Source organism: Anser anser, assembly GCF_964211835.1.
Source record: "Anser anser genome assembly, chromosome: 3".
Lineage (NCBI taxonomy): Eukaryota > Metazoa > Chordata > Aves > Anseriformes > Anatidae > Anser > Anser anser.
The window spans coordinates 66,590,920-66,615,146 of NC_139722.1; the positions used below are offsets into that span (position 1 = coordinate 66,590,920).

General features: G+C 40.2%; 1 protein-coding gene across 6 annotated transcripts in view; it reads right to left on the reverse strand.

Annotated features, from left to right (window-relative positions):
* ARID1B (AT-rich interaction domain 1B) overlaps positions 1-24,227 on the reverse strand; it is a 327,483-nt gene that overhangs the window by 18,950 nt on the left and 284,306 nt on the right. For 4 of the 6 annotated variants that reach the window (XM_083829044.1, XM_083829042.1, XM_083829045.1 and 1 more), the window contains 5 exons: positions 23,461-23,606; positions 15,808-15,917; positions 14,909-15,067; positions 9,187-9,396; positions 5,436-5,640 (listed from right to left, as the gene is read on the reverse strand). In XM_083829044.1, coding sequence (XP_083685170.1) covers positions 5,436-5,640; positions 9,187-9,396; positions 14,909-15,067; positions 15,808-15,917; positions 23,461-23,606 — 830 coding nt within the window. The remainder of the gene's footprint in view (positions 1-5,435; positions 5,641-9,186; positions 9,397-14,908; positions 15,068-15,807; positions 15,918-23,460; positions 23,607-24,227) is intronic. The other 2 variants (XM_083829046.1, XM_083829047.1) reach the window with 1 other exon arrangement.

Sequence of the window (24,227 nt, forward strand, 5' to 3'; positions counted from 1 at the left end):
TAAAGGGCGATACATGGCAAAACTTAGAAAACTGGCACCCAGAATGAGCTGATACTCATGACATAAACTTTTTTGGTGGCCCATCTCTTCATCTGTAGAACAGGAATCATACTCCTTTTCCTCTCAGGTGGGTATTGCAAAGGTTGATCAATGCTTTTAAAGCCCTCAAATACAGTTATAATGAAGACCAAGAGAAAAAAAACAAGGAGTAAAGTTATAATTCTCTGTTTGAGGCTGTCTGAAAACTGTGGCACAAGTATTGAAAGGTGAGGGTAACACAAAATACTGAATAGCTTCTCATTTGTTGAACATTTGTTTATTTTGTGCACTGAATGACACAGACATTTCACAGAAAAAATATCAATGTGACCGCATGATTAAGAGTGTATTGAACTGTAGATGCACAAGGAAACATAATTAAGGTTACAATGATTATATCTCACTTTTGGCATTTCTTAACATTTCAGCACTAGACTTTGCAACAAAACAATATACTTTGACCAGTTTTTGGATATAGCATGTGGAAACACTAAATGCAGATTACTTATGTTCCCTCACACATACTCATACATTTTACACACATTGCTATTAGCAATGTTTTCTAGTTTTCAAGGATATGGAAACAACCTTCTTCTTTGTAAGAAAGTGCCAGATTCCTTTTTTCGTGTTTCACCTGCAATTTTACATTTGTTAATCTATTCTCTGAATTCTTTACATCTATTCTTGCAGGTATTTTATTATGCTAGCTGTTTCGTTTTGATCGTGGACTTCCTGAAACAGAAGCCCTGTCTTTTAAAGTGCTTTATAAGCTTCAGTACTAAACAAAGAATGAATAAAGAAGACAGACACTAATGTTCTTTTAGAATAGGTAATCTCTGTGTACATGACTGCAGCTGACTTGCGGATGTCCAGGAAAAAAAAACTGTGTATACATAGCTAATGAATTCTTCATCTCACGTCCGTGTCTAAGTAATGCTTCTCTCTCAAGTGTCATAGCAGATCTGTAAGAGTATGCTTTTAGGAATTTAAAATCCATCCAAAAAGAAATAAAAGGAGCATTTCTGTTAGTGAGAAGTGAAGTCCTACAAACCCTTGCCACAGTTCACTCAACGGCCCGTGTTATTCCCGGCAGCATGGAATTGCAGTACTGCCATGGCTTTTTCCTTGCAAAGCCTGAATGGCAGCACGGGCTGCTTTCAGGAAAGACCCTTTATTTACCAGAAATATGCAGTTAAAAAAATAAATACATAAAAAAGATTTCTCTTGCCAGCAATTTTTTCCCTCCAGGAAAAAAAAAAAGAAAAAAAAGGAGGAAAAAATAAAAAGAATTCAACCTCTTGAAACGCCATTAATAGGAGGCCTGACGTGCTCTCTAGGATATCCCTACCTTTTGCCAGAAGCTACAAATGTATACTCTAAAGTAAACAATGGAAAGGTTACTGAAGGTTAAGCACATTCGCATACTTCAGAGCGAGCAGCCAGCCGCCACGCTGGGAAGATAATTCACACAGCACGAACCCCGTGCCCCAGTTTGGCCGGGCTGGGGGCCGCTGGCTGCGGCAGGGCCCCCCTGGCGGGCGCGGGCACAGGCGTGGGGGCACCTCTGCCTGCCCCCAACGTCCCCCGACCCCTAGCCCATCCATCTTCCGTGGGGATTCCCTGGCTGGCCCGGTGGCGCGCTCCGTGACATCACCTGCCTGCTAGTAACAGCAGGTTGGTCAGCCACCTGCCACGGCCCCCTCCCCAGGTCCTGCTTCTCTGCTGCCAGGGAAGCACGGGGAGCTCGCTGCAGGCGCTCCCTGCCTCTCTCCCCCCGGAGCTGCTTCCCAGGTCGGCCGAGAGGCAGCCCTGCTGGCCCTGCTCCTCGGGAGCAAGCTGACGGTGCCATGGTGCCCACCCCTCTCGCTCTGCGCGGGGTAACCCCCTCGCACCACGTGCCTGAGAGCCACGCACGCCTCGCCGCACGCTGTGGCTATGAATTCACAGTGCCACGGCGCAGCGACGGGAAGCATCGCCTCCATGCCGGTGTTTGGCCGGCTTCTTCTTCTCCTGCACCCATTAGTGCCTAGCGGAACGGTTGCTGGGAATTATTTTCAGTTTAGGACTTGCCACGTGATTTGTGCGTGTTTGGGTCAAAACCATCGAATGCACATGATGGGAAGAGCATTTTGTCTTTGTACCCACTTCTGGAAAGTACTGGAGCCCTAGAAGGATGCTTACGAAGACCTACGGTGCCTTTCTCTCCATAAAGGAATGCCTACACAGCAAAATAACACTCAACAGTTGGCATGGACCTTGGCACAGACCCAACAATCAGGACACAGGGCCAGCAGGGGTCTTCTAATAGCTAGCCTGGCATTAGGCATCTGCTGCTGGTCTTCTCTGCTGGTGGTACTACCTGACCCAGACAGACCCAAGGTGTGATATCAAGGTCTCAGCCTACCACAAGCACATCTCCAGCTTGCACAGCCTCAGAGCAGTGCAAGACACACTCCAACACCTTCGGGCCCCCACCTCTGCCTGGCAGTTTTCTGAAAGAACAGAAGAGGATCCAACAGTACTATGAAGCCAGAATGTTTATTAAAATAGGCAGCTAATCCTATCACTAATACCTTTTCTACAGTGCAAACTGGCTACTCTGATTCCCTTTTTCAACTTTATATAATTGCTGACACTATTCTGAATTGCACTGTACACAGCACTAAGCTATTCACTCCTTTACATATCATTTACCTTATTAGAGTTAGTGATGTAAAAACCAAAAGTGATGGGAAATCCCAAATACAGTGCTACAAGCAAATGAACCCACACTGCTGCATCGCAGTCCCCTGGATTTGACTTGCACATCGCATCCTTTTCCTGAGCAGGTTCTTCTGCTGGGCTCTGCTTGCTATGGTTTTTGCACTGTCTCTCACAGACAAAATACAACACCCCCTCTCTGAGACAAGTCCCCCTGCTTTTTTATCAAATTACCCAAAGCACTAATGCTGCCAACTAGTTCTTTGCAAATGGTTTCTGCTTTGAAGTGGCTCTGCCTACACTGAGCTAACTGCACAACAGAGGCTAATGGTTAAAAGGAGGACCTTACGAGGCTACCGTTCCATGTTGTACCGGGCTCCTGTTCCCTCTGAATGCCAAAGAGTAACAGATTATCTAAAGTACATCCACAACTCTACTTCTTTTGTGCAGTTAAAATGTTAATGTTGGTATAAACCAAAGAAAAGGGGGAGAGAAAAAAAAGCTGACTATTAAAAAGAACAGGCTTGTACTCTCTGCAGCATCTATACCTCAGCGGGATTTCATGTACTAAAGCTGATACACACTGGGAAAGCCTTTCTGCGTACAGAAGTGCAGTCCATTCAGTGACACGAGTTCTTTTCTAGCCAACAAAACAAACCTTGAGATCTTTGCTTGCTTCCCCCTCTTCTAGTCTCTATGTCCTGCTGTGTTTTTATTTTAGAAAAATAGTTTCAGTTCTCCTCATAGGAGGCTTCCTTGAATGTTATGATAAATTTAAACTTGGACTTTATCATTTTAATCTGTGGCACCATGATACAAAAGGACGCTGTAAAAATGGTACGTGTGGTATTTCTGTTCCTTTGTTTCTGGTCTACGTATTTAAATCAGGATTCTTCATCTCAAAGTTCAGCCGATTCACGGGAATTGTCCCTGAACAAACTGCTGAGCGCGGTGTTGGAGGGGGACGGGCAAGGAAGGAGACAGCACAGCACAATACCCTTTCATTTTTAGTACTGCTTCTTAGTTTTAGAAAGAGATTATTTTCCTCTTGACACTCCTTAGCAAGTCTAAACAGTTTCACTCCCCTTACCAGCCTTCTTGGGAATGAGAGGCAAACGCAACATCTTTTAATTTTTGCAGTGGGGCACACTCTGGACATGCCATGCTCATTTCAGACTGATAAACATTTGGACTTGGCTTCACTTCTTGTGTTATGTGTTTTTCTCCACATTCTAAAATTGCCTTGCGAAGTCATCTAGTTGTCTTCTATATTAAATAACCAACATTGGGGTACCTGATAACTGTAGGTATTGACGAGGAAGTGGAACTATTTAAAGTATTACATGAAGAGATGTATCTAGGAGTGTTTAACTAAATGCTCCCCAAAATCCTTACACCAAATACATCACGCTGAAAAAGATTTAAGCCTTATTGCTTTTATCTTCTTCTGTAGTGACAAAGCACTATCATATGAAATGATCTTGTAAAGGCCAGAACTGTATTATATGATGATAAAGGTTTTTGCAAATTTTCTGGTATCCACAATAGGAATTATCAAACTGGGGCGATACAGCCAGCAAAATACCTCAAGAGCTTGCTGGGTCCCCCACTCTCCACCTCCTATTTTCAGCCAGTGAACTGAAATAACAGAAATTAAGTTATTAAATACTTTTCCAGTACTGCCCTCTCACATAGGGATCTGCTATAAACATTCCAGAATTATGTTCTCTTGGCAATAACAGAAGGCAGTCTACCTAACAGTAAATGTGAAGCTAGGTATTAGCAAAATTATTTTGTTGCTCAGATAAGTCTAATAACCAGCAAATCAAAGGAAAAATTTTCAGAAGTCAACTTAATAGACTAATACTTACTACACCTTTTCCTATATACTTAAAATGTCACTACTAAAGAATTTTCCTGTGTTGAATATCAATCATGACTATCAAATCTTGCAAGTCTCAAGTTAAATTAATTTAGAAAGAAACTACACTGTACACGCAAAAAGAATGGCCCAAATCAATCAATTCATGTTCTGATTTTTCAGAGAAGATAAAAATGGTGATGCTAACAACTTATCTGACATACAGGATTAACAACAACAGAATAGAGAGCGTGCCTCCAGACTACAATGTCTGGCCGTGGGGATACACCGTACTCTCAGCTCCCTCCATCTGTCACACATTCAACACGAGCCACATCAGAGCAACCATCTGAGATCCACTCATTAGCCCAGCATCTGCCATCCTGCCTCCAACTGAAGTTCTACCGAGCAACAGCCATGCTGAAAATGCAGCTTCAGAGTCACAGCAGTGAAGGTGCAGGCAAGAGGACCTCATCTTTAGATAAATGGGAACTCCTCCTGGTGCTGGCTGCCTCATGTCTTACAGCACCAGCACGGCCTTGTAGAATGCTTTCATTTTTACTGGAACAATGTAACTCTTTGAATTTTAGGGGTACGTTGGTACACGCATCTTGAGCAAAGACTAGATACGTAACCGTGGATAGCTCTTCAGAGTTAAATCTGACTCAACTCAGGAGCTGGTTCAAGTTGGAAAACAAGATGCCAACAACATATTTATCCTCGCAGTTTGTCTAATATTAGCAAGACATGCTTCTAAATATAAAAACTGCAACCTAGTGAATATCTTGCGCATTTAAAAATGGTTGTGTAAGAGGCTGCAGTTTTTTCTACTTACCAGGAGATGGCGGCTGAATCTTAGTTTGTTTCTTGGTATCTCCAGTGCTGAAGACTTCTGGAGGGGGCTCCTCCCCTCGCTCGATCTTGCACTCGAAGGCAAACAGGTACTGAATGTATTGTTTTTTCAGGGAGCTGGCTGCACTGCTCGAAGTGCCAACGTTCAATGTTGTTGCCAGCTCACGCCACTTCTTGTTTTTATTAACCTAGCACAAGAAATGGCAGAATCATTGGTTTGCAGCAGACTGGCTTGTTTAAAAGTCAGGAGACAAAAGAAGAAAAAAAAAGTACTTAATGCCTTGGTTTACTTTTTTTTTATTTTTTTTTATTTTCCTCTTCTAACTAATGCTCATTACTCCCACACGAAGTAATGCATAGACAGCATTTACAGTTATAAAACCATTAAGGAACCTGCTGATAGCTACATAAAAAGCTTTGCTTGTTGAGAGTCTTCTGCATGGTGCATCTTTTAAATGCCTTGCAGTCTTCCAGGGCCTGTGCTCTTCAGTTAGCAATTTATCTCCAAGCAAATGCACACTCACTCTTACTCTGACACCCACCCACACCCACCCCACTCTAATTAAAAAGCAGCTTCTAAAAACTAATTTAAAAAGCAATAACAGTGCTATTCTGCAATTTAAGTGTTTGAGCACTGATATGAAAAATATTTTTTTTTTCTCCAAACTAGCCACCAGCTGTCAGACAGTTTAGCCTATAATTCCTGGTTCGAGTCCTTTCACTTTAGGGCATCTTGCAGGGACAGATCAATGATCCTTTTGCTAGACGAGAGGCAGAGTGAAGTGAGGCCCCTTGACTAATTAAGGCAGACTTCAAACATGCAGGGCTAGCCCAGCAATACCCTGTGTTACATTGCTGACTGCACAGCTCCACTGTGAGTCTTGTTTACAGTGCAAGGCTGAGAATATCCGAAGAATCTGTTCCTGAGTTCTTCAAACACAGCTGATCTGCAATAACAGCTCAGTTCATTTGTCATCCTGGATGATGCCACTGGCTCACTCAGCTGTACCAGTCGTAGCAGAGAGTATTTTGCTGTAACACCTGATGCCCCAAAGTTCATTCAGGCAGTTGTGCAATTGCTAGGTATGATCCAAGGAGGGGAGATAGCACTGAAATAAATGGGCTATGAACATCTGAGCATCTGGGCTGATGCTGGGTAAGAATCCTGATTCTTGCATGCCACGATACCTTGTACTTGCCCTGAGGCCTTGTACTTGCCCTGAGGCCTGAGATTTTATGATTGCAGCGTAACTTTTCTAGCTACAAAGGTTATCGTTAGCCACACTGTTCTTGTGCCTTTATGCCAGCAAAAGAACTATTTCTTACATTTCTCTCTGTGTTTAATAACATCGTAATTGCTGCCAGTCAGTGAAGGTATTTTGGGGATGGCATTAATAGTAGGCTGATTGGCATGGCTGTGTGAAGTGCTTTTATTTCTCTGGTAGATCCTGCAAGAACTCAGGAGTTAAAGGAGAAGAGATTTTCATAAACTGCCCCTGCTGAGGCTTGAAATCCAGTTACACAGCCCTTTGTGCCTACTGACTTACAGCTAAGTGGTACGTAATGAACACATTGTATAATGCAAACAGGAACATTCATGCCTAAATGCCCACTGTACTGGCATTTAAAAGAAGACTGCCAGCAGCTGGTCTGTTCATGTTGGGACCCCATCAGCTGCACGTATTCAGAGAACATGTACTGCTGCTGCTCAGCTACGTTTCCTGTCACTTTCTGGGCAGAATCAGGAGATGTGGAGCGTAGCAGCTGGAGCAACAACTTTTTAGAAGAACATCACTCAGATGCATTTAAATAAATCTCATCAAGCAAAGCACTTTGCCTCTCAGTAGGCCCAAACAGATAAACATGGTGATCACTCATGTGGGCATACCAGCAAAAACAGAAGCCTTTACTTTCAGTGTCAATTCTTATCAGTACTGAAGCACACAAATTTGTAACTCAAGATCCTTCAAAAATCAGGCTAAGTGAACAGCATCTATTCTTTGGCAATGCATAACGTCTACCATTGCAAATTAACACTGAGTGTCTCAAAATAAAATACATTTCAATGTGATAAGCAAACATTAACGATTCTCCAGAACATCCCATGTGTCCCCATTGCTTTATTTTTGATACCGAGTCAGGCTACGGGCGCAATCTCGCTGTACGAGGCAGAGCAGCTGCATGATACGATTTACCTGTAATAAAGTTTCTGAGCTAAAAGTAATCAAATCTTTATGATGCTGGGGGGCATGAGCTGATCACTAAAAATGTCAGGATACCATCTCTTACCCATATATAGCATTTAACAACTGGCAAGGTGAACTGTATTAGGTTTCTCTGCCTTCCTCTACTAACAGCAATAGCTAGCATTTCTGGACTTGAAGGGCCAATGATCTAATTCAGTAGTCAAGTCCTATGTTGTGAAGTGTATCATTAAAAACAGCAGTAAAAATGGTATTAATTGATGTTGGAAGTTTCTTTCCTGAACTAACCAGATAAATCATTAAGATGTGCTCTCTTTCTGAGGATCTAATTTGATTTGCCATATTTTTGACTTAATATTTTATAATTAGTGTAAAATTATATATATACATAGGTATATATACATATATATACCATTAAATACTACACAGATATTTATCTATACACCTGTCTTTAAGACTTAGTCTTACAAAGCATTGGACATCCACAGACATTTTTAAATCCACAGAAATTATGGGTCTCAGCATTTCACTGTAGCTTCTAGCATCTAGCCAGACTGATCCTGTAGATGCCAAGTATGTTTAGTAAGCATCAGGAAATCACCAGCTAATATCAAATACACAAGGTAAGTCTGCAAATGCTGACCATTTACTCCTGCTTTCCCTTTTGATGGTGCTAGTCAAAAAACATTTAGTTTTGCTCTGCGGTGGTCAGTCATATAGAACCTTACATAAGTTATTTCCATATACCCCTTTGCAAAGTTCCAGTTAACTGGTGAGAATACAAACGAAAGCTTCTCCCATCTGTGGCATAGCAAATAAGTTCAGCAGGGAGAACAAGGCCAGAGAAAATTGTATATTCTGTATTCTAACATTGCACTTTTTTATTTACAGCTCTTCCTACTTTCCTTTTCCTTCCTCTCAATTAAGTAAATCACCTTTTCTTTGTAATGATTATGTTTGTAAGGCAAACTGAAATATCCTCTAAGTGTTTTCCGAACACAAGGAGAGCACAGTCTGTGCTTAAAACACAATTGTACTGTATAGAGACAATTGGAGATGAAAGATTTGGGAAGAAGGACTATTTTCAAGAATCTCTCTGCCACTTCTCTGGAGAAATGAACTGATTTGTCCCAGAGGCAGCATACCTATCTGGGAAGGATGGATTTCAAAATCTCCTTTTTCTTTCAGCTGAATTCCTTTCAGCTCTATCATCTGTTTTCTACATGTGACTCTGATACAATGGTCTTTTTCTCTTCTTAGCAGTATTACTGGATTACCCTGAACAGGTAACCCGAACAGGTAACAGCTTCATCTGTCTACACAGTTGATCAATTTTGATTCAAACTGTAGAATTTTAGAGCAATTACGCAGCCAAAGATGAACTCCAGACAAATATAAAAGCATGAATATGTTGAAACTCTACATCAACTCTATTGTCAGAGCTGAAAATGAAGTTGTGTAACCGGCAAGAAACATTCTAGAAAATTGTGTATTGCCTCTTCAAAAGGTTGGCTTTTAAGCAATTCTCACCTGTGCTAAACCTCCAATCTCTTTGACACAGACGTACAGCCTGAACAGGTCTAAGGGCTTCTTGCCCACAGCAGGCAGACTGGCCACAGGTGTGCCCCTCTCCTCCATGAATGTGAGGTACCGGTCTACCCACATCTTGCGCTCTGGTTCGTTTCCTAGTTCATAGACTTTTGTGATCTTCTCTCCAGTTGTGGTAGAGGAACTTGATTTCTGAATTGCAAAAAGAAAAAAAAAAGTTGGGGGAAGGGTGGGAGGGGGAGGGAAAAGAAAGTAAGAAACTCACAACATTGAAAAAGAGAAGATGTCAAACAAACTAAAGCTATCACACAACAGTCAGGAATGAAGGCTACTAGTTCAGGCACAAACAGTACATTCTGTCCATATACTGAAAACTCAGCTTTTTAATTAAAAGGGCCCAAACTCCCCATTTTCATGTTTCTTTCACCGATCTGAACTTTGGATCCCAGAAGGCAAGTTTCTGATGTTGCCTCATTTCATTTTAATAACAGGTAGTTCTCACATAGTCCTTCACGTCCACTTGTCTTAAAGTGCTTTGCAAGCAGTAATTTGGGCAAAAATAAAACAAACTTGTCCCACTCAACTTATCTTAATCCTAAAAAGAAATGAAATGAACACTGCCTTTCTACCCAAAGAGGGGCTAGAAAACCTAAAAGTGTTCCACCAGAACAGGAAATGCACAAGAATATCCTAAAGCATGAATTATGGCAGTCTAATACACTAGGGAGTAGTACTCAATTGAGAGTCATAAATGGTAATGTTTTACTGTCTGTCCACACCACTGCTGGTTAACAGAAAGAAGATGAAGAGTGCCTACAGTACAAGAAGATTGGTGGCAATACTCTTTGTGAATTGTGAATTAGCTGCCTGAGACAATAATGCTCGTGAGTAGCTACTACTCTCCTCTCTTGAACGAGCACAGAAGATGGTCATTTCATATGACCTGCCTTGAGAAGAGTGTGTGTATTATGACCCAGGGAAAAACAGGATTCAGAGAAATCAAAGCTGAACCACAGGAAAACTGAAAGAGGTGGAAAGAGCAGAATACTTTCATGTGTGGCAGAAGTGCAGGAGTGAAGCCCTTCCGTTGCTGCTGTTCCAGCTTTACAGCCAACAAAAGCTCATGCTATCCTGATGTCCTTTTCTTCTCAATCTAGAGATGGCAGAAAGCACTGAGGCTGCTACAGGGGCTGGAACACAGATCTTCTCACCATATCTTCTTTTTCCATCTGTGAGCTGGGCATTGTGCCACGCGTGGATGGACCAGGCACTGAGGTGCCTCTGGTCAGACAACGGAGAGGGGCTGTTGCTACAGGAAAAGACCCTCCTGCTTGCGCAAGGTGAAGATTTGCTCAGCACTGGGAGATGGAGTGGCTCAGAATTAAACACAAGAGAGAAAGATTGATATAAAGCTTTGGGAAAGGAGCCAAACACATGAAGGGAAACATACGCTTTCTATCTACGTAGTGAAATCCTAATCTTGGTTGTTGATTGCAGCAGACACTTCAAAATCATCTAGTCAATCACTCTTCCCCTTCTTTGCCTTCCCTTACTTTGAACAGGATACAGTACTACTTTGAAGTAAACAGTAACTTATTTCTAGTCGAACACTTCTAAACAACACCCTAGATGTACCTCACGGATGCTACAGGGCCACCCACCTGTCCTCGTCCCCACACAGCGCTGGTGAGGGCTGGCACTTGACACCATGAAAGATGCGGTGTGGTAGCATCAAACTGCCAAGGATTTTAAAAGCATTGCCACCATTCATCTTGCACATTAGCCTGGAAAATATGACAGGCTCTGTATCTCTCTCCAGCTGAAACTTGGCAATACTGGAGGAGAGCCAGGAGAAAAGAAACACGAAGCCAAGAGGGGGTGACCCAGCAGTTTCATGAGCCATTGCTGTTCTTTCCAGTGAATGGATATTCATTTTAATTAAATAAATAGCCTCCTGTAAAGTCTTCTGCCTTGTCTCCCGACACTGTGACTCCTTTGCAGTAGTTCTTCCTACAGAGAGATGCTACTACCTTCTTCACTTAGAAATAAGACACACTCCTGAATTCACTTGAGTCAGATTCAGTTGTGTTATAGATCCTACTGGTGCCAGAGTCGAGGCTGAACTCTAATTCTAAGGGGCTGGCAGGAAAGCGTTCTGACGTGAGTCCTGCAGATTTTGATTATGCAATGGAAGCACAAACTGACTCTGTAATGGCAACTACTTTACTCAGAGCGTCACTTGCTATGTATTTGGGTCTTTACGTAAATCGGTGTAACTCTTTTCAACAAATTCACTTTGTCAAAGATTTATTTGGTGGTGGGTGGAAAGTGGGCAGTAGGCAAGTCCTATTGCTACTAATTTGATTTTGTAATGAAAACAGATAACACGATCGCAGACTTGAACAGCAGAATAAACTGATGCTACTCCTCTACCAACTGCAGCAATAACAAAGTTACTCTACTGTTCATCAGCATTAGCATTAATTTTAATCTCATACTTAAGATGCTACAGAACTCCTATACAAATCAAGGTGGGAAATTCCAGCTTTTACCCAGCAAATTTTGTACGGTCTTTTATTTTAACACGCAAGGCAACAAAGAAGTTTCTATTTCACTTTTATGGTAGTTCACTATTAAGAATGTTCGGATTTCCCAGTTTTACATTTTCTTTTTTTATGCACTAAGATTTTCTTTTTCAAATCAGATTCAGAGCAGAATGGAGACCAGTTAAGAATTTTTCATTCTGGGTTCTTCCACTGTATGTCTCAAATAATGTTGCTTTTCAGCAATGTGGCAGCAGGCTCTAAAATGACAGTATAATCTGAAAACTTTTCACAGCTTACCGAAGGTAAGAAGTGTTTCTTACTGTGTGAGCTTTCAGGTTGTCAGGCTTTGTAAAATGGGTGCAATTTTCTTCTAAAATGAAATGTTAACTTTAGAAGAATGCACTGGAGGGAAAAATGCTATTCCTCAAGAGTAAAGATCTTTTTCTCTTCTCTATTTTTTATAAATGTAAACATATAAAAATGACAGATGTGTGCAAGCTAGTCTACACACAAACAAACTCCAGATCCACATGGGCACATTCAGCTGGAAGACTAAATTTGCCTATAGGTCAATGTTAACCCCTGGAAAATAGGGGTTTATTACAAGATGATACCATTAACAGATTGTTAGCTCGAGTGAGGGCACACCAGGCAATGCTGGAAGAACACAGATCGTGAACATTTCTTTTGTAAAGTTTGTTGATAATTTTGGTGATAAAAGAATGCTGGTGCAATCCTGTAGCACATACCTTCACTAACTTGGTTGTATCCTATCCTGCCCTCAATTCCCAGTCATTCTACAGATACGACTGGCTATGTTTAAATGGGTGATTAAAAAAACAACAACAAAGAATGTGGATACCAAAGCCAATTCCCCTATTAAATTTCCCTAAGCTCATACTTTATTTTCAATACACCTATCCCCTACTGAAGTTGTATAGCTCTAACACAGACCCTTGCATGGTGAGGCTACGTAATCCTTGTCCTAGAGTGACCCTGCATAGTGCAGACCCACTTTCAAATTCTCTTTTAAAGGATTTTGAAGATTCTCAGACTGTCAGGGATGAACGCTACATGTAAAATTAGCAGAGCAGAGATGTCCTTTTACCTATACACCTTAAGAGCCCTCACAACATAACACAAAACAGTTCCTTCTTTACATTTTGTTATGCCTCGGTTCCATATAGAACTGCTGAAAGAGAGGATCCACTTAGTAGGATCACAGGGATATTGTGAGTCCATTCACCCTTGCTTTTATCCTCTGCTGGAATGGAGAAGTTGTAGCCCAAGAAGCAGCTCTGGGATTTAATGAACAAATTTGGCCTGTTTTCAAGTGTAACAAAATGCCTGCAATCAATCTTCCAGTCTATGTCAGGCTGCTGTTGAAGTCGATGAAGTTATCCAATACACTGGCCTTCATAGGTAAAAAGAGATCAGCTAATTTACAGCACTCATTTTTCCATCATTCCAAAGCACTGTATTTATCCCTACCTGTGCACCAAGAACCTAACTGAAGCTAAAGGTCTAGCGGCACTTGAAGAGAAGGGCGTTCCAAAGAGAAGCTTTTACACTGAAAACACAAACTTTCTCTATTCATTTTTTCCAACACTAAACTTTGCCATATTTATATGGAAAAAAACTCTACATATGTTCACAATGGCTCTAGGATTTGTTGTGTAGTTTATACAATGAGCTCAGGAATGCATTGCAGAAGGACTTGATGGGTCAGACAGCCTATGCAATAGATCTCTTGCTTTCCTCCAGAAAACCTACCAAGCTCAAAACACTCTTACAAAGAAAATTAACCCCGTTTTTGGTACCACCCTCTTAGAAACACTGTTAAGAATGAGACTTTGTGGGAACAAGTAACACCAGCTGCCTTCTGAGACTCAAAGTTGCTGCCAAATAAACATCAAAACATCGAGGTGGTGCATTTCATGCCACGCCGCCCCTCTGCTCAGGGCATTCACATCTGGCTTTTGGATGGGTAGACCTTTGTTACTCCAATTGGCCTTCCTCTGATTTTAAGACATACTCTGTAACATATCGCTTTGTGAAAACTAAATTGTTATCAAAGAATTGTTGCTATTTTAAGAGAACGTCAACATTGGAAAAAAAAACACTTTATATTTCTCAAAAAAATATTGCAGTATTTTGCTACAAAGAAACTATTATCATTATTATTTTTAGCAGAAAGAAAATAATAGAAGAACAACATACATTTTCCTATTAAAGAACACAAAAAGCAAAAATGGCCAAGTAGACATTTGCTTCCCATAGGCCATATAGTCTTAAGGCAACATTCTCTTTTCTATATATGTCTATATATGTACATAGATTGTTCTATGTGCATATATATATATATATGACATTTATTTTTTTAGTTCCATGCACATCTCTCAGGTTTTTCTTGTACGAGAATGACTAAACATTATTCACCTAAAATAGTTTTCTAAGAACTTACACATACCAGTTTTATTCTACCCACAATCTGGGTTATTTCTAAGTAATTGAAAGAAACAAATCAGAAACAATTTTGTTTTAGATCATATCCCGAGAACCTAATATATGTATTTCCACATACACAATTCAAAATATAAAATGTTTTGAAAATATACATGGCAGCTTTTTTGTGGTGCTAAGTCTGCAATTCAAACTTTCATGTATCTTTTTTTTTCCCCCTTTCCCCCTTCCCCCTCCCACCCCCAAATAACACTAGCAAAGACAAATGCAGCAACCAGAGTGAAGACAGTTGTGTGAAGGAGTTTGGGCCCAGGAACAGAAATGAATTTGTCCTTAACAACACAGTCCGCATGCTTGGAAGCTGATGCATTAACAGGATGTTTTCTTCACAACAACTGCTGTATTACCAGACAGCACACTTGCATGATGCACGCAATTTTACTCTTTCTTATTTCAAAGTACTGTTGGGACAAATTTTGCCCTTGGATAAGCATGCTCAGGCCCCACTGAAGCCAGGCAGTGGAACTTACAGTCATGTGTCCGAGAGCAGAATTTGTACCCAGTGTTATAAAGAAAGAAAACTGTTTAGTGGATAAATAATGAAGAAAAGGAATTTATAAAACAAACAAGCAAGCATTAAAATATAATTAATTACAAAAAAATAAACAAAAACCAAAAAAACCAGAGCCACTTACAGGGCTTGATGGAGTCTTTGGCCAGCCTGGGCTGCTAATGCTATCACTTTCATCTCCATGAAATGAGGAGATGCTAGCAGAGCTTGGGGACATTGGGGAAGGGACTGGCAGGTTGCCTGGGGTTGGGGGCTGAGAAATACCCTGAGAGCTGTAGCTATCCTGTGGTAGAGGAATAAAAAAAAAATAATATGACAAAGGCAGGGCAAACTTTATTAAAAACAAAAAAAAATACATCCAGTTTAACAGACTGACCAATTTTTTATATATAAAATATATATAAACAGATAGACACATACAGAAAACACACACATATATAAATATATTTATATATATATATAAAGTATTAAAACAACATTCTTAATTAGTATAATTTGGAAAGTTTGCTGGATGCTTGGCTAAAGTCACTAAGCCACCATGCTTATTTCAAGCTCACATGGAATGCTAAGCATGGGTTTCCCCTTATGAAAGAAAGAAAAAAAACAAGCTGTTCACCTTATTTTATCAAATAAGGCAGGAAAGCAAAATATTAAAGTATGTTGCTGCTGCTGAGGCGGCCAAAACAGGAAGCTATAACTGAAGGCAGAGAAAAATGGCTGCAAGGATTAAAACCAGGCAAAGACCCTTCTTCCCCACCCACCTGGCACAGCCGAATCCCCACGCAACTTTTGGCTTGGGATGCTTTGCCCCCGCAAGTTAAAATGCCGTAAGAACTAGTAACTTTCAGATCCACACAATGAAGGGAAAAAAAAAAAAAAAAAAAGAAACAAACAAAGAGATTGCACGTGAATGGAAAGGCATGCAGGAGAGAACAGAAGTGGGTAGGCCAAAACCAGAAGATGGAGACAACACAGCAGACTCCTGCGGGCTGAACCAACACCACGTGCGGAGGTGGTAAATACCTTTGACTTGCTCTCGGGCTGAGGGGCTCCTTCTTCTTTGCCATCTGCTTTGAGAGGAAGGGGTAGTTTGGACTCACCGGGTGTCATCATATCTGCAAGACCCATAGGTGCTAATCGAAAACAGGAGAAACAGTTAAGCATGACTGTGTTTGGCTCGGTAGGAAAAAAACGCTTCCTGCTGCCAGCCTGTGGGCACACGTGAGGCAGAGGTTATCCCACCTCCGTCCTTTCATTCTAGCATCCGGAAACCTGCACACCTCTTCAGTGGAAGTGAGGAAATAAAAGAAAAGTGAGGAAATAAAAGAAAAAGAACAAAGGAAGAATGCAAGCACCATACAACAACGATAAAAAACACTTTACGAAGGAAAATTTGTTTCTCATGGCGCTGGTGGTCTGCAGCTACCCAAGGGCAGTTTACCAGTACAGTTCACCAGACCAGCAGTCTACCTCAGTTACTCCTGCACTTTCCCTTTAGCAACAGACTAACGGAGACGAAAATGACGTAGATTTTACTTTCAATTTTGAATCCGAGAAAAAGGCTGGATTTCCCAATTGCGCTTCTGCATTAAGACTGGCGTCCAGCAGGTAATTACTGCCCCGACTATCTTCAGGACGAGTTGCTCAGCCTTGTGAGCTTTAACTACAGAATTACAAGCTGCAAACTCTGCTCTGAGAAACAGCAGTCAACTTTTCCCCTCCTGCCAAAATGAGGTGGGACTATAATGAACGCACAAATGTCTTTCCCTGATAATGGCACGCAGTTGCTTCCCAGGGGTGTGAGGAGTTTAAGGCTTTTTTTTTTTGTATATTTGAAGATGTGAGTCCTAAGTATAGTATTATTGCTGCAGAGCTGCTGGGTTCCTGGATTTCTAGAAAGATGCAAGAAGAAACATTCAGATAAATACACAGAAAATACTGGGCAGAGCAGATGCGAGGAGGTGCCATGACACTGAATCAATGCAAATAACCAAAGAACAACAGCAAGACACCAGGCGATTCTTTTCCTGCAGAAAACCATGTGCACAGCATTTATGAAAGACTGGATTATCTTCCCTCCCTCTCCCTCTTTTTTCTCCCCCTCATGTCCTGCTTTCAAAGAAGGATCTGAGATAAAAAAAACATAGGCTAGAATAACCTATAAAGAAATGAGAAAGAAAAAAATACGTATCCCAAGCTCACAAATTTTAAGAATCAGCAAAGCATTTGCTTAAAAAAAATAAAAAAGGGGAAAAAAAAAAGAATGTGATCATTACCAGACCTAGTGTGCCTCTGCAAAATGACAATGCTGGCTCACACTAGGCAGCAGGCACAGTGCATAGCAAGCCAAAGAGAGGAGGGGGAAAAGAAGCTTTAAAAATGCTTCACAGATTGCCCACTACAAAATGATTATTGCACATATTCATGTATTACTATGTTTTAGAAAATAATTAGTTTTAATTACAGCAGTGAGAGCATGAGCAGGACTCTGGCGAATACGCTGGCAAGCTTTGCAGTGCTAATTTGCTAATATCTTTAGCATCACTGCAGGTTGAGACTATGGGTCTGCCAAAAAAACCTACCCAGCCATGTGCCATGTGAGTTTACAACTGTATGCTCAATATTCAGCTTTGAACTGCTGGTGTTTTTCATGGGCACATTTTCTTGTTTTTTCAAAGCACATTTGTAGCCCAATCAAGCCCTTAAAGTCATCACAACACATAATTCATAATTGAGCTTAAAAAAAATTTACTTGCAATACTTAAGACTTCAAGAATTGAACAAAAAGCCTTTTTCAAGTGATGCAGCTGCAGAGAAAATCTATTGGGATCAGCTAAAAATGCTGTTATTTTTATGTATGTGTGTGAAACCTCAACAAAACAGCCAAGCAATATTATACTGGGAAGCCAGCATCCACTACGCATGTGATTTGTATGCATTTTGCCCTTATACTGTTTGAAGAGTTGGGGCAGCTTGTGACCATTATGGAGTGAAGGATGGCAGCCTAACACATTTTAGTTTTGAATTCTACAGTTTAAAAAAAGTTACTTTTCTTTTAGAGATTTTTTTAAATGTACATAGCAAAATGGTCAAATGTATGCCACAGTCTGGTTTCAAACTGGGATGCAAAACTGTTATACAAAATCCATTTTAACACATTTCATGCTGTGAAAGTGCTAAAAAGACATCTTAGTTTTAGTTAAAAGCAAACCAAAAATGACCCTTCTCCTCTAAAGCTATTTTAGAGAGGTCAAACAAAGTAAAGTTAACAACGATACTTCTTCACCAGAGTTCTGCATGGCTAAATCCTCTGTTGATCTCTCGCTGTTATCTAGGTTGGCACATTGTATTTCTATTATAAAAGAATAGGATAATTCTGCCCATTCCTGGTAGTCCTGTTTCCATTAGAGCTCCTTTATAAAATCTCTCTTCCAGCGAGGTTTCAGTTAACATCTCATGTAAAGGGCAAGGGACTCTAGTCCGCAATGAACCACATATTCTGACTATATTATTCAGGTCTGGGAATGTAAAAACACCAATTCATTTTGTGTATTGCATATTTCTTGTTTTGTGGTATTTGCATACATAATATCGTCTCCAACTATCAGGAGTTGGAGACAATTATGAAAAAATTAATATGGCTTCACAAATCTGTTCCACTTTTTGTTCTAAATTATTTGCTTCATCTACATCACTTCTTTCTACTTTGAAGAGGAGAACTGCAAGGGTTTTACTAGCAAACTCTAAGGTCTCCCTATAGCTTTTACCTAACATGTTTCCACAGCTACTTTTCCATCCGCTGTTGAAATGCTGTTTCATAACTTCTTGCAAACGTATTCTCCAGTGATTTGCAAACAGACACTCCTTCACTTTTTAGCAAAGCAGTACAGCAAGAACATTGTTTTGACCCTTTCCGAGCAGCGAAATACTGTTATTGTCACGAAAGTGCTAAATTAAGACACGCTCTCTTTCTACATAGGTACTAATAATTCTGCGTGTGAAGTACAGACCAAAAGATAAAACATTTTAGAGAAAAGGATAACAGGGAAATCTTGACTTAAAAAGTGCTGTAGCATACTGTGAATAGGTTTCAAGTACTAGCCTCTGGCTTATTATAAGAATTTAAGAGCTAGAATGGTTTCAAAAAGCAAGTATGGGTCAAGGTCCTGAATTAACTATTCCACGCTGAATTTAATGTACTCAAAGGCATATATTGACAAGAGTGAAACTGCAGCAAAGTATTCTTTTTTGCTAAAGGCTGCACTATCAGTCCCAGAAGATGATGAAATACTGTAAGAGCAGCAATACACAAACATTGTTTTTCTCTTTATTGCTAGTGCAATAACAAATCACGCTCTACAAAACAGAATATTACATCCTTTGTAAGACATTTCTCCCTCCCTCCTGCCCCTAGCACTCTCCCTCCAAAAAAAAATAAAAAAAGGAAAAAAAAAGAAAAAGCAGAGAATTTATGACTCATATGGAGCTGGCAAAAGAATCCCCACTGCTTTTATACCCACAAAAAAAAAACCCACAACAGAACAGGGACAACAGCAGAACAGCATTGCCTAACATCCTGCCATAACTGACCGTTCCCCTGTGGGTAAAAACACAGCCGAGGATGCTCGGGCTCCTGATTGTGAAATGGGTGTGCAGGCGGCCAAGGATGTCAGTGCCACACCTCCTTTCTGCCTACCAGCCCTCTGGACTGTGGGATGACAAGTGCATGCGTTTTGGGATGCAGGTACGTGTACCGTAAGAGCTGGCTTGACTTACAGTCACACGGTGACCACCAAATTATGGTCATTGCCTGTTCGGACTGCAGGTGATGCGATATTTAACCTGCTACCAACTACTGGTGTCCTCTGAAAACTGTATTTATATGTGCATTATAGAATAGCTCACATGAAGGTATGTGTCAGAGAAAAAAATAAAATAAAATAAATGGAGTTCTTCATTCTTCTGAAAAATGAAAACCAACCAAGCCGCAAAACAGAGAAAAACAATTTAGATTTCTAAAAAATGCTTCACATTTATAAATATAATTGCTTTCTCTATCAGGGGTTCAGCCAAATAAATACAAAGTCGAAAATATATTATATATGAAAATGTAAACGTTGTATCTGTTCTAAAGAGTGTTCTTTTAATTCCTTTACTTTTTTTAGAGCTTCATGTTTTAAGTATTCCAATGTTCAAAATTTTCTTGGAATCACAAAACCCAGAAAAATGAAAGGTTTGGGTACAACAGAGGTACAGGCAGTATGAATGCCTTTCTACTGTAGGTTCACCTCCAGGGGTAGTAGGAGAGGTTTTGGGTGCCACTCTCTGTGCAAGTACAATATGGAAATCTATGAGATACAAACTCCATATTACTTCTTTTTAACGCTAATTTTCACAAGAATTACCAAGGTTAGCAGCGTGAATTTGTTATTGTATTGATGTTGGTTTTGTAAGTTTCCTTTTATTACATTTTTAAAGCCTAAAATTAAAAAATGGAGGGGAAAAATATATAAATTATGTATGAGAATGTGAACCTCTCTATAACAAAAGGACAGCGGAGTTTATACCACTTCTCTGTATGGCAGTTTGTTCCATAATTGTGAAAGGATTCTGGCACTTGTTCTTGAAGCTTTTGGTATTGGTATGGTTGGGATACTCTACCAGAAGGATCCATCTGCTTTGATCTCATAATTTCTGTGTTCCTAAACTGTTCTATATCAGCAAAAGCTGGTGATGTATTCTTTGATCCACAGTCACTGCTGAAATACCAGGATGCTGAACTGCAACATGATATTCCTTTTGATAATGATATTAATTAAAATATAATAATAATAAAATAAGGTCAACTGGTAATGAGGAGTTATAAATACTAATAAAAACAGGTGGCAAAAATTGTTATACTCAGCTGTACTGAAGTTCTGCAACCATGTAAATTTCAAAAAGCATCTGCAATCTTCCTCTGTTTTACAGAGCAAAACCTAAAACTGACTGCATTTGATTACAACAAATAAACCAAAACCTACCTTCCATCCCCGAAACAGGCAACGTAATTGCACTCTCAAACCCCAGAAAACCAAGAAACCAACTTCTCCATGTTGCTTACCTTAGTTTTTCATTAGCCTGTTACTGAAACAACAGTTGTTCATGCTCAGTGCATGTCAGCAAGTTAACCCTCTCACTTGACTCCACCAGCAGCTACTCAGTTGCTTTTTTTGGCCCTACGCACTAACCGAACCCTGTTTTTCCTGGCTGGTGTGGCTTTAAACTAGTGGGAAAAAGAGCCAGATAGCGGCGTTGCTCTTTGTGTCACAGATAATGCCGCTTTCGGCCTGTAAGCAGGCACCATCTGCATGTTCTCCATCTCATCAAATGCAGTGCATGGGCAAGAGCAGAGCCTGCAGTGCTCCCCTGGCTCAAGACAATATCATTTTAAGTCCTGTATTGACACTTGTCTTAAGCTCAGCCCTTCGTTTCTTTGACCCCAGCAGAATGACGAGTCAGCATATGGGCAATGGCAGCGTTCCCACTGCATGTGCCCCCAGCAGTGTACCCACGCCTCATTTTCTCTTTTTTTTCCCCTCTGCACCACCACGCTCTGTGCTGTTGGAGGCCAGCCGTGTAAAGCAATAGAGTGTAATCTAGATGCGTGTCTGCTCACACACAGAGGAGAAGAGGTGCACTGAACTCCTCCGGTTCATCTCATACTTACTTTCTATTGGGTAATCTTTGAATTAATAAAACTGGAACAAAAGAAAACCTCACAAATGCACTGGCAGAAAAAAAAAAAAACCTGATAAATGTTTAAATTATTAAAAATCCAATATTTCAGAATGCATAACACAATAAAAAGAGTATGACTACCCCATACAAAAGACTGCTAGGATAAATGGCCTTGCATTGAACAGATTTCCACTGTATGAAATAACGAATGGCTGAATTATCTGAACAAAAAAACCTCTGTGAATCTTCCTTTAAACTGGTTATTCCTTAGGAATACATAAATCTTCTTAGGCAAGGCACTCTGCCATCTGTTTGCTGTTGGTTATTTTTGCAGCTCTGGGGGCCAAAGGAAAAGGGGGAAAAATTACTTCTGCTAATAGCAAAACAGAATTTATAGCACAGTTTCAATGCTCAGAAGTAATTTTATTTCAGCAAGCCAGACAAAACACATAACTACACAAACAAAACATAATATTACCTGGGACAGCTCTGGTGGGGGAAAAGCAAGCTATTATCTAATGGTCTTTTCAATAGCTTTTCCCTCTTCATCCAGACAGTACAAGTGTGCTGTGCTGTCTGGACTAACCAATGGCTTTCAAGAAAAACTGAAAAAAGATTTTTGGTCTTTTTTTTTTTAAAAAAAAAAAAGCTTGCTGATTAACAGCTTCTATTCAGTTTCTTCTGCTAACAAAGATGTAACATCATATTCTTGAAAAATAAGACACCCTTAAGTACCTTGGGAGCTCCTAAACACAGGAAAGAAGCCCTCTGGACATACTAGACACTAGAATTTCACATGGCCATTTTCTGCCTAAGAAGCAGAGGCATATAAAATTGAGAGGAAGGAAAGGCAGGGAAGGAGGCAAAGGATGAAGGAATGGAACAAGTTACGCAGGGCAGAGAGGAAGATACTGTAACACAGGCTCTTGGTAATATACAATTTAAGCAACAAGGTATCTGTAAAGAAATAAACCAAGTAGAAGCACATACAACTAAGAAATCAAATCACATTAGCGCAACCTGTCCAGCTGTTTCAAAAATACTTTAAAAAACTAATTTTCAAAAAAGGCTAATGTAATCAGTAAAGCATGCACAGAAACTCCACGACTGGAAGATCCACTTCAGGGTTACTGAAACTCCATCCGAACCCTCCCTCATCAAAGAACTGGTCTTTACTGAAGTATCATCTCGATAGAAGATAATTGTTAGGATGTTAAGCTGAATAAGGACGATGAAGCATATTTGCACAGAATTATATTCACCTGTCTTCAAAGTTGCACACAAATCTGTAAATAATTCTGAATTCACAAGTCACAATATGAAAGATAAATCCAACATCTACGTTAAATATGCTTTGTTTGCTGAAGTAAACTATGATTAAATTTCATATACTGATATTTAAATAACATCAGAAACCCCATGGATGGTTATATGAATTTTGGAAGCACAGAAAATAAGGCCTATATTTTCAGAACAGAGCAATTATTTTAAGTGCCCAACTTACAGCATCTTCAAGTCAGAGCAGGTGCACATCTCTTTTTTTTTTAAAAACAGCACTACATTAAATATCTCAAATTGCAACCTCAGGAAGCAAGACACTGAAAAGCAACAGCAGCCTCTTCAGAGATGAGATTTTTCTCTTTCCCCCTCTTGCAGACACACACACAAATATACATAATACTTGCTAGTCAACACCTACGTCAAACTGGGTCCGAGTGTTGCTATAACTTTCAAAACATTGTACTCATCTACATGCTGTGCGAAAGGACTTCATGAAAAATGCATGAGTTACTGTACAAAAAACGCAAATACCTCAGCCTAGTTTCGAATCACTCCAAACTACCCCGGTAGGGGTGAATCGAATGAAGAAGGCTATCCTTTGCCATCAGCTCAGGGCTGGTACCTTTAAACAAGTTTTTGGAGGAAGGCCACTCCTGAAACGTTACCCACCATTACCTGTGGAGCTGTTCACCATGTTAGGTGCCATGCTGTATGGAGGAGCCTGCGGGTTCATCAAGCCAGAGCTGTTGTTCATCGGCTGAGTGTAGGGGGAGCTGGATCCCATAATACCGCTTTGATTCATGGCAGGAAAATTGCCTTGCCTACGAGAAGAAAAAGCACACACACACACAGTCTCATTACGTACCTCATCGCTGAAGATACTGTGGTTTGTCACAGAATACATCTCCTATTGTTTGCAAATAGCTAAGGAGAAGGCACGCAATTAGTTCATTTTACCTACATGGGGAGCTATTAGTCTTGAATTAGTCACTGTGTATCTGAGACAGAATTGGACTGAACATAAATTTCAAGAAATGTATACGGTGTTTTTATATGTCACAACCTATCAGCACAAAAATACAGCTCATGTTATTTACCCTAGACAGCAACGTGATCAGGAGTCAAAATTAGAACCTAGGTTTGGCGTATAAAAATTTCAGACTGAATGAAAGTTTTGACCATTTAATAGAAATCTTTGCCTGCCATAGCTCAAAATGCAATGAAATGACCAGAAGAAAAATGGGTGCCATAGAATCTCTTTCAGATTTCTTTATCTGATGTTATCAAACACACCTTGTTTCCTGTAAACACTGCCAGTCCCAGGGTTCAAGAGAAAAAAATAACTGCACATGAACATTTATCTTGAGTGTAACTTCAGGACCAGAAGTGGCATTCACAAAAGTCCCAATGAAATCATATAGATGTAAATTCCTGCTTCTTTT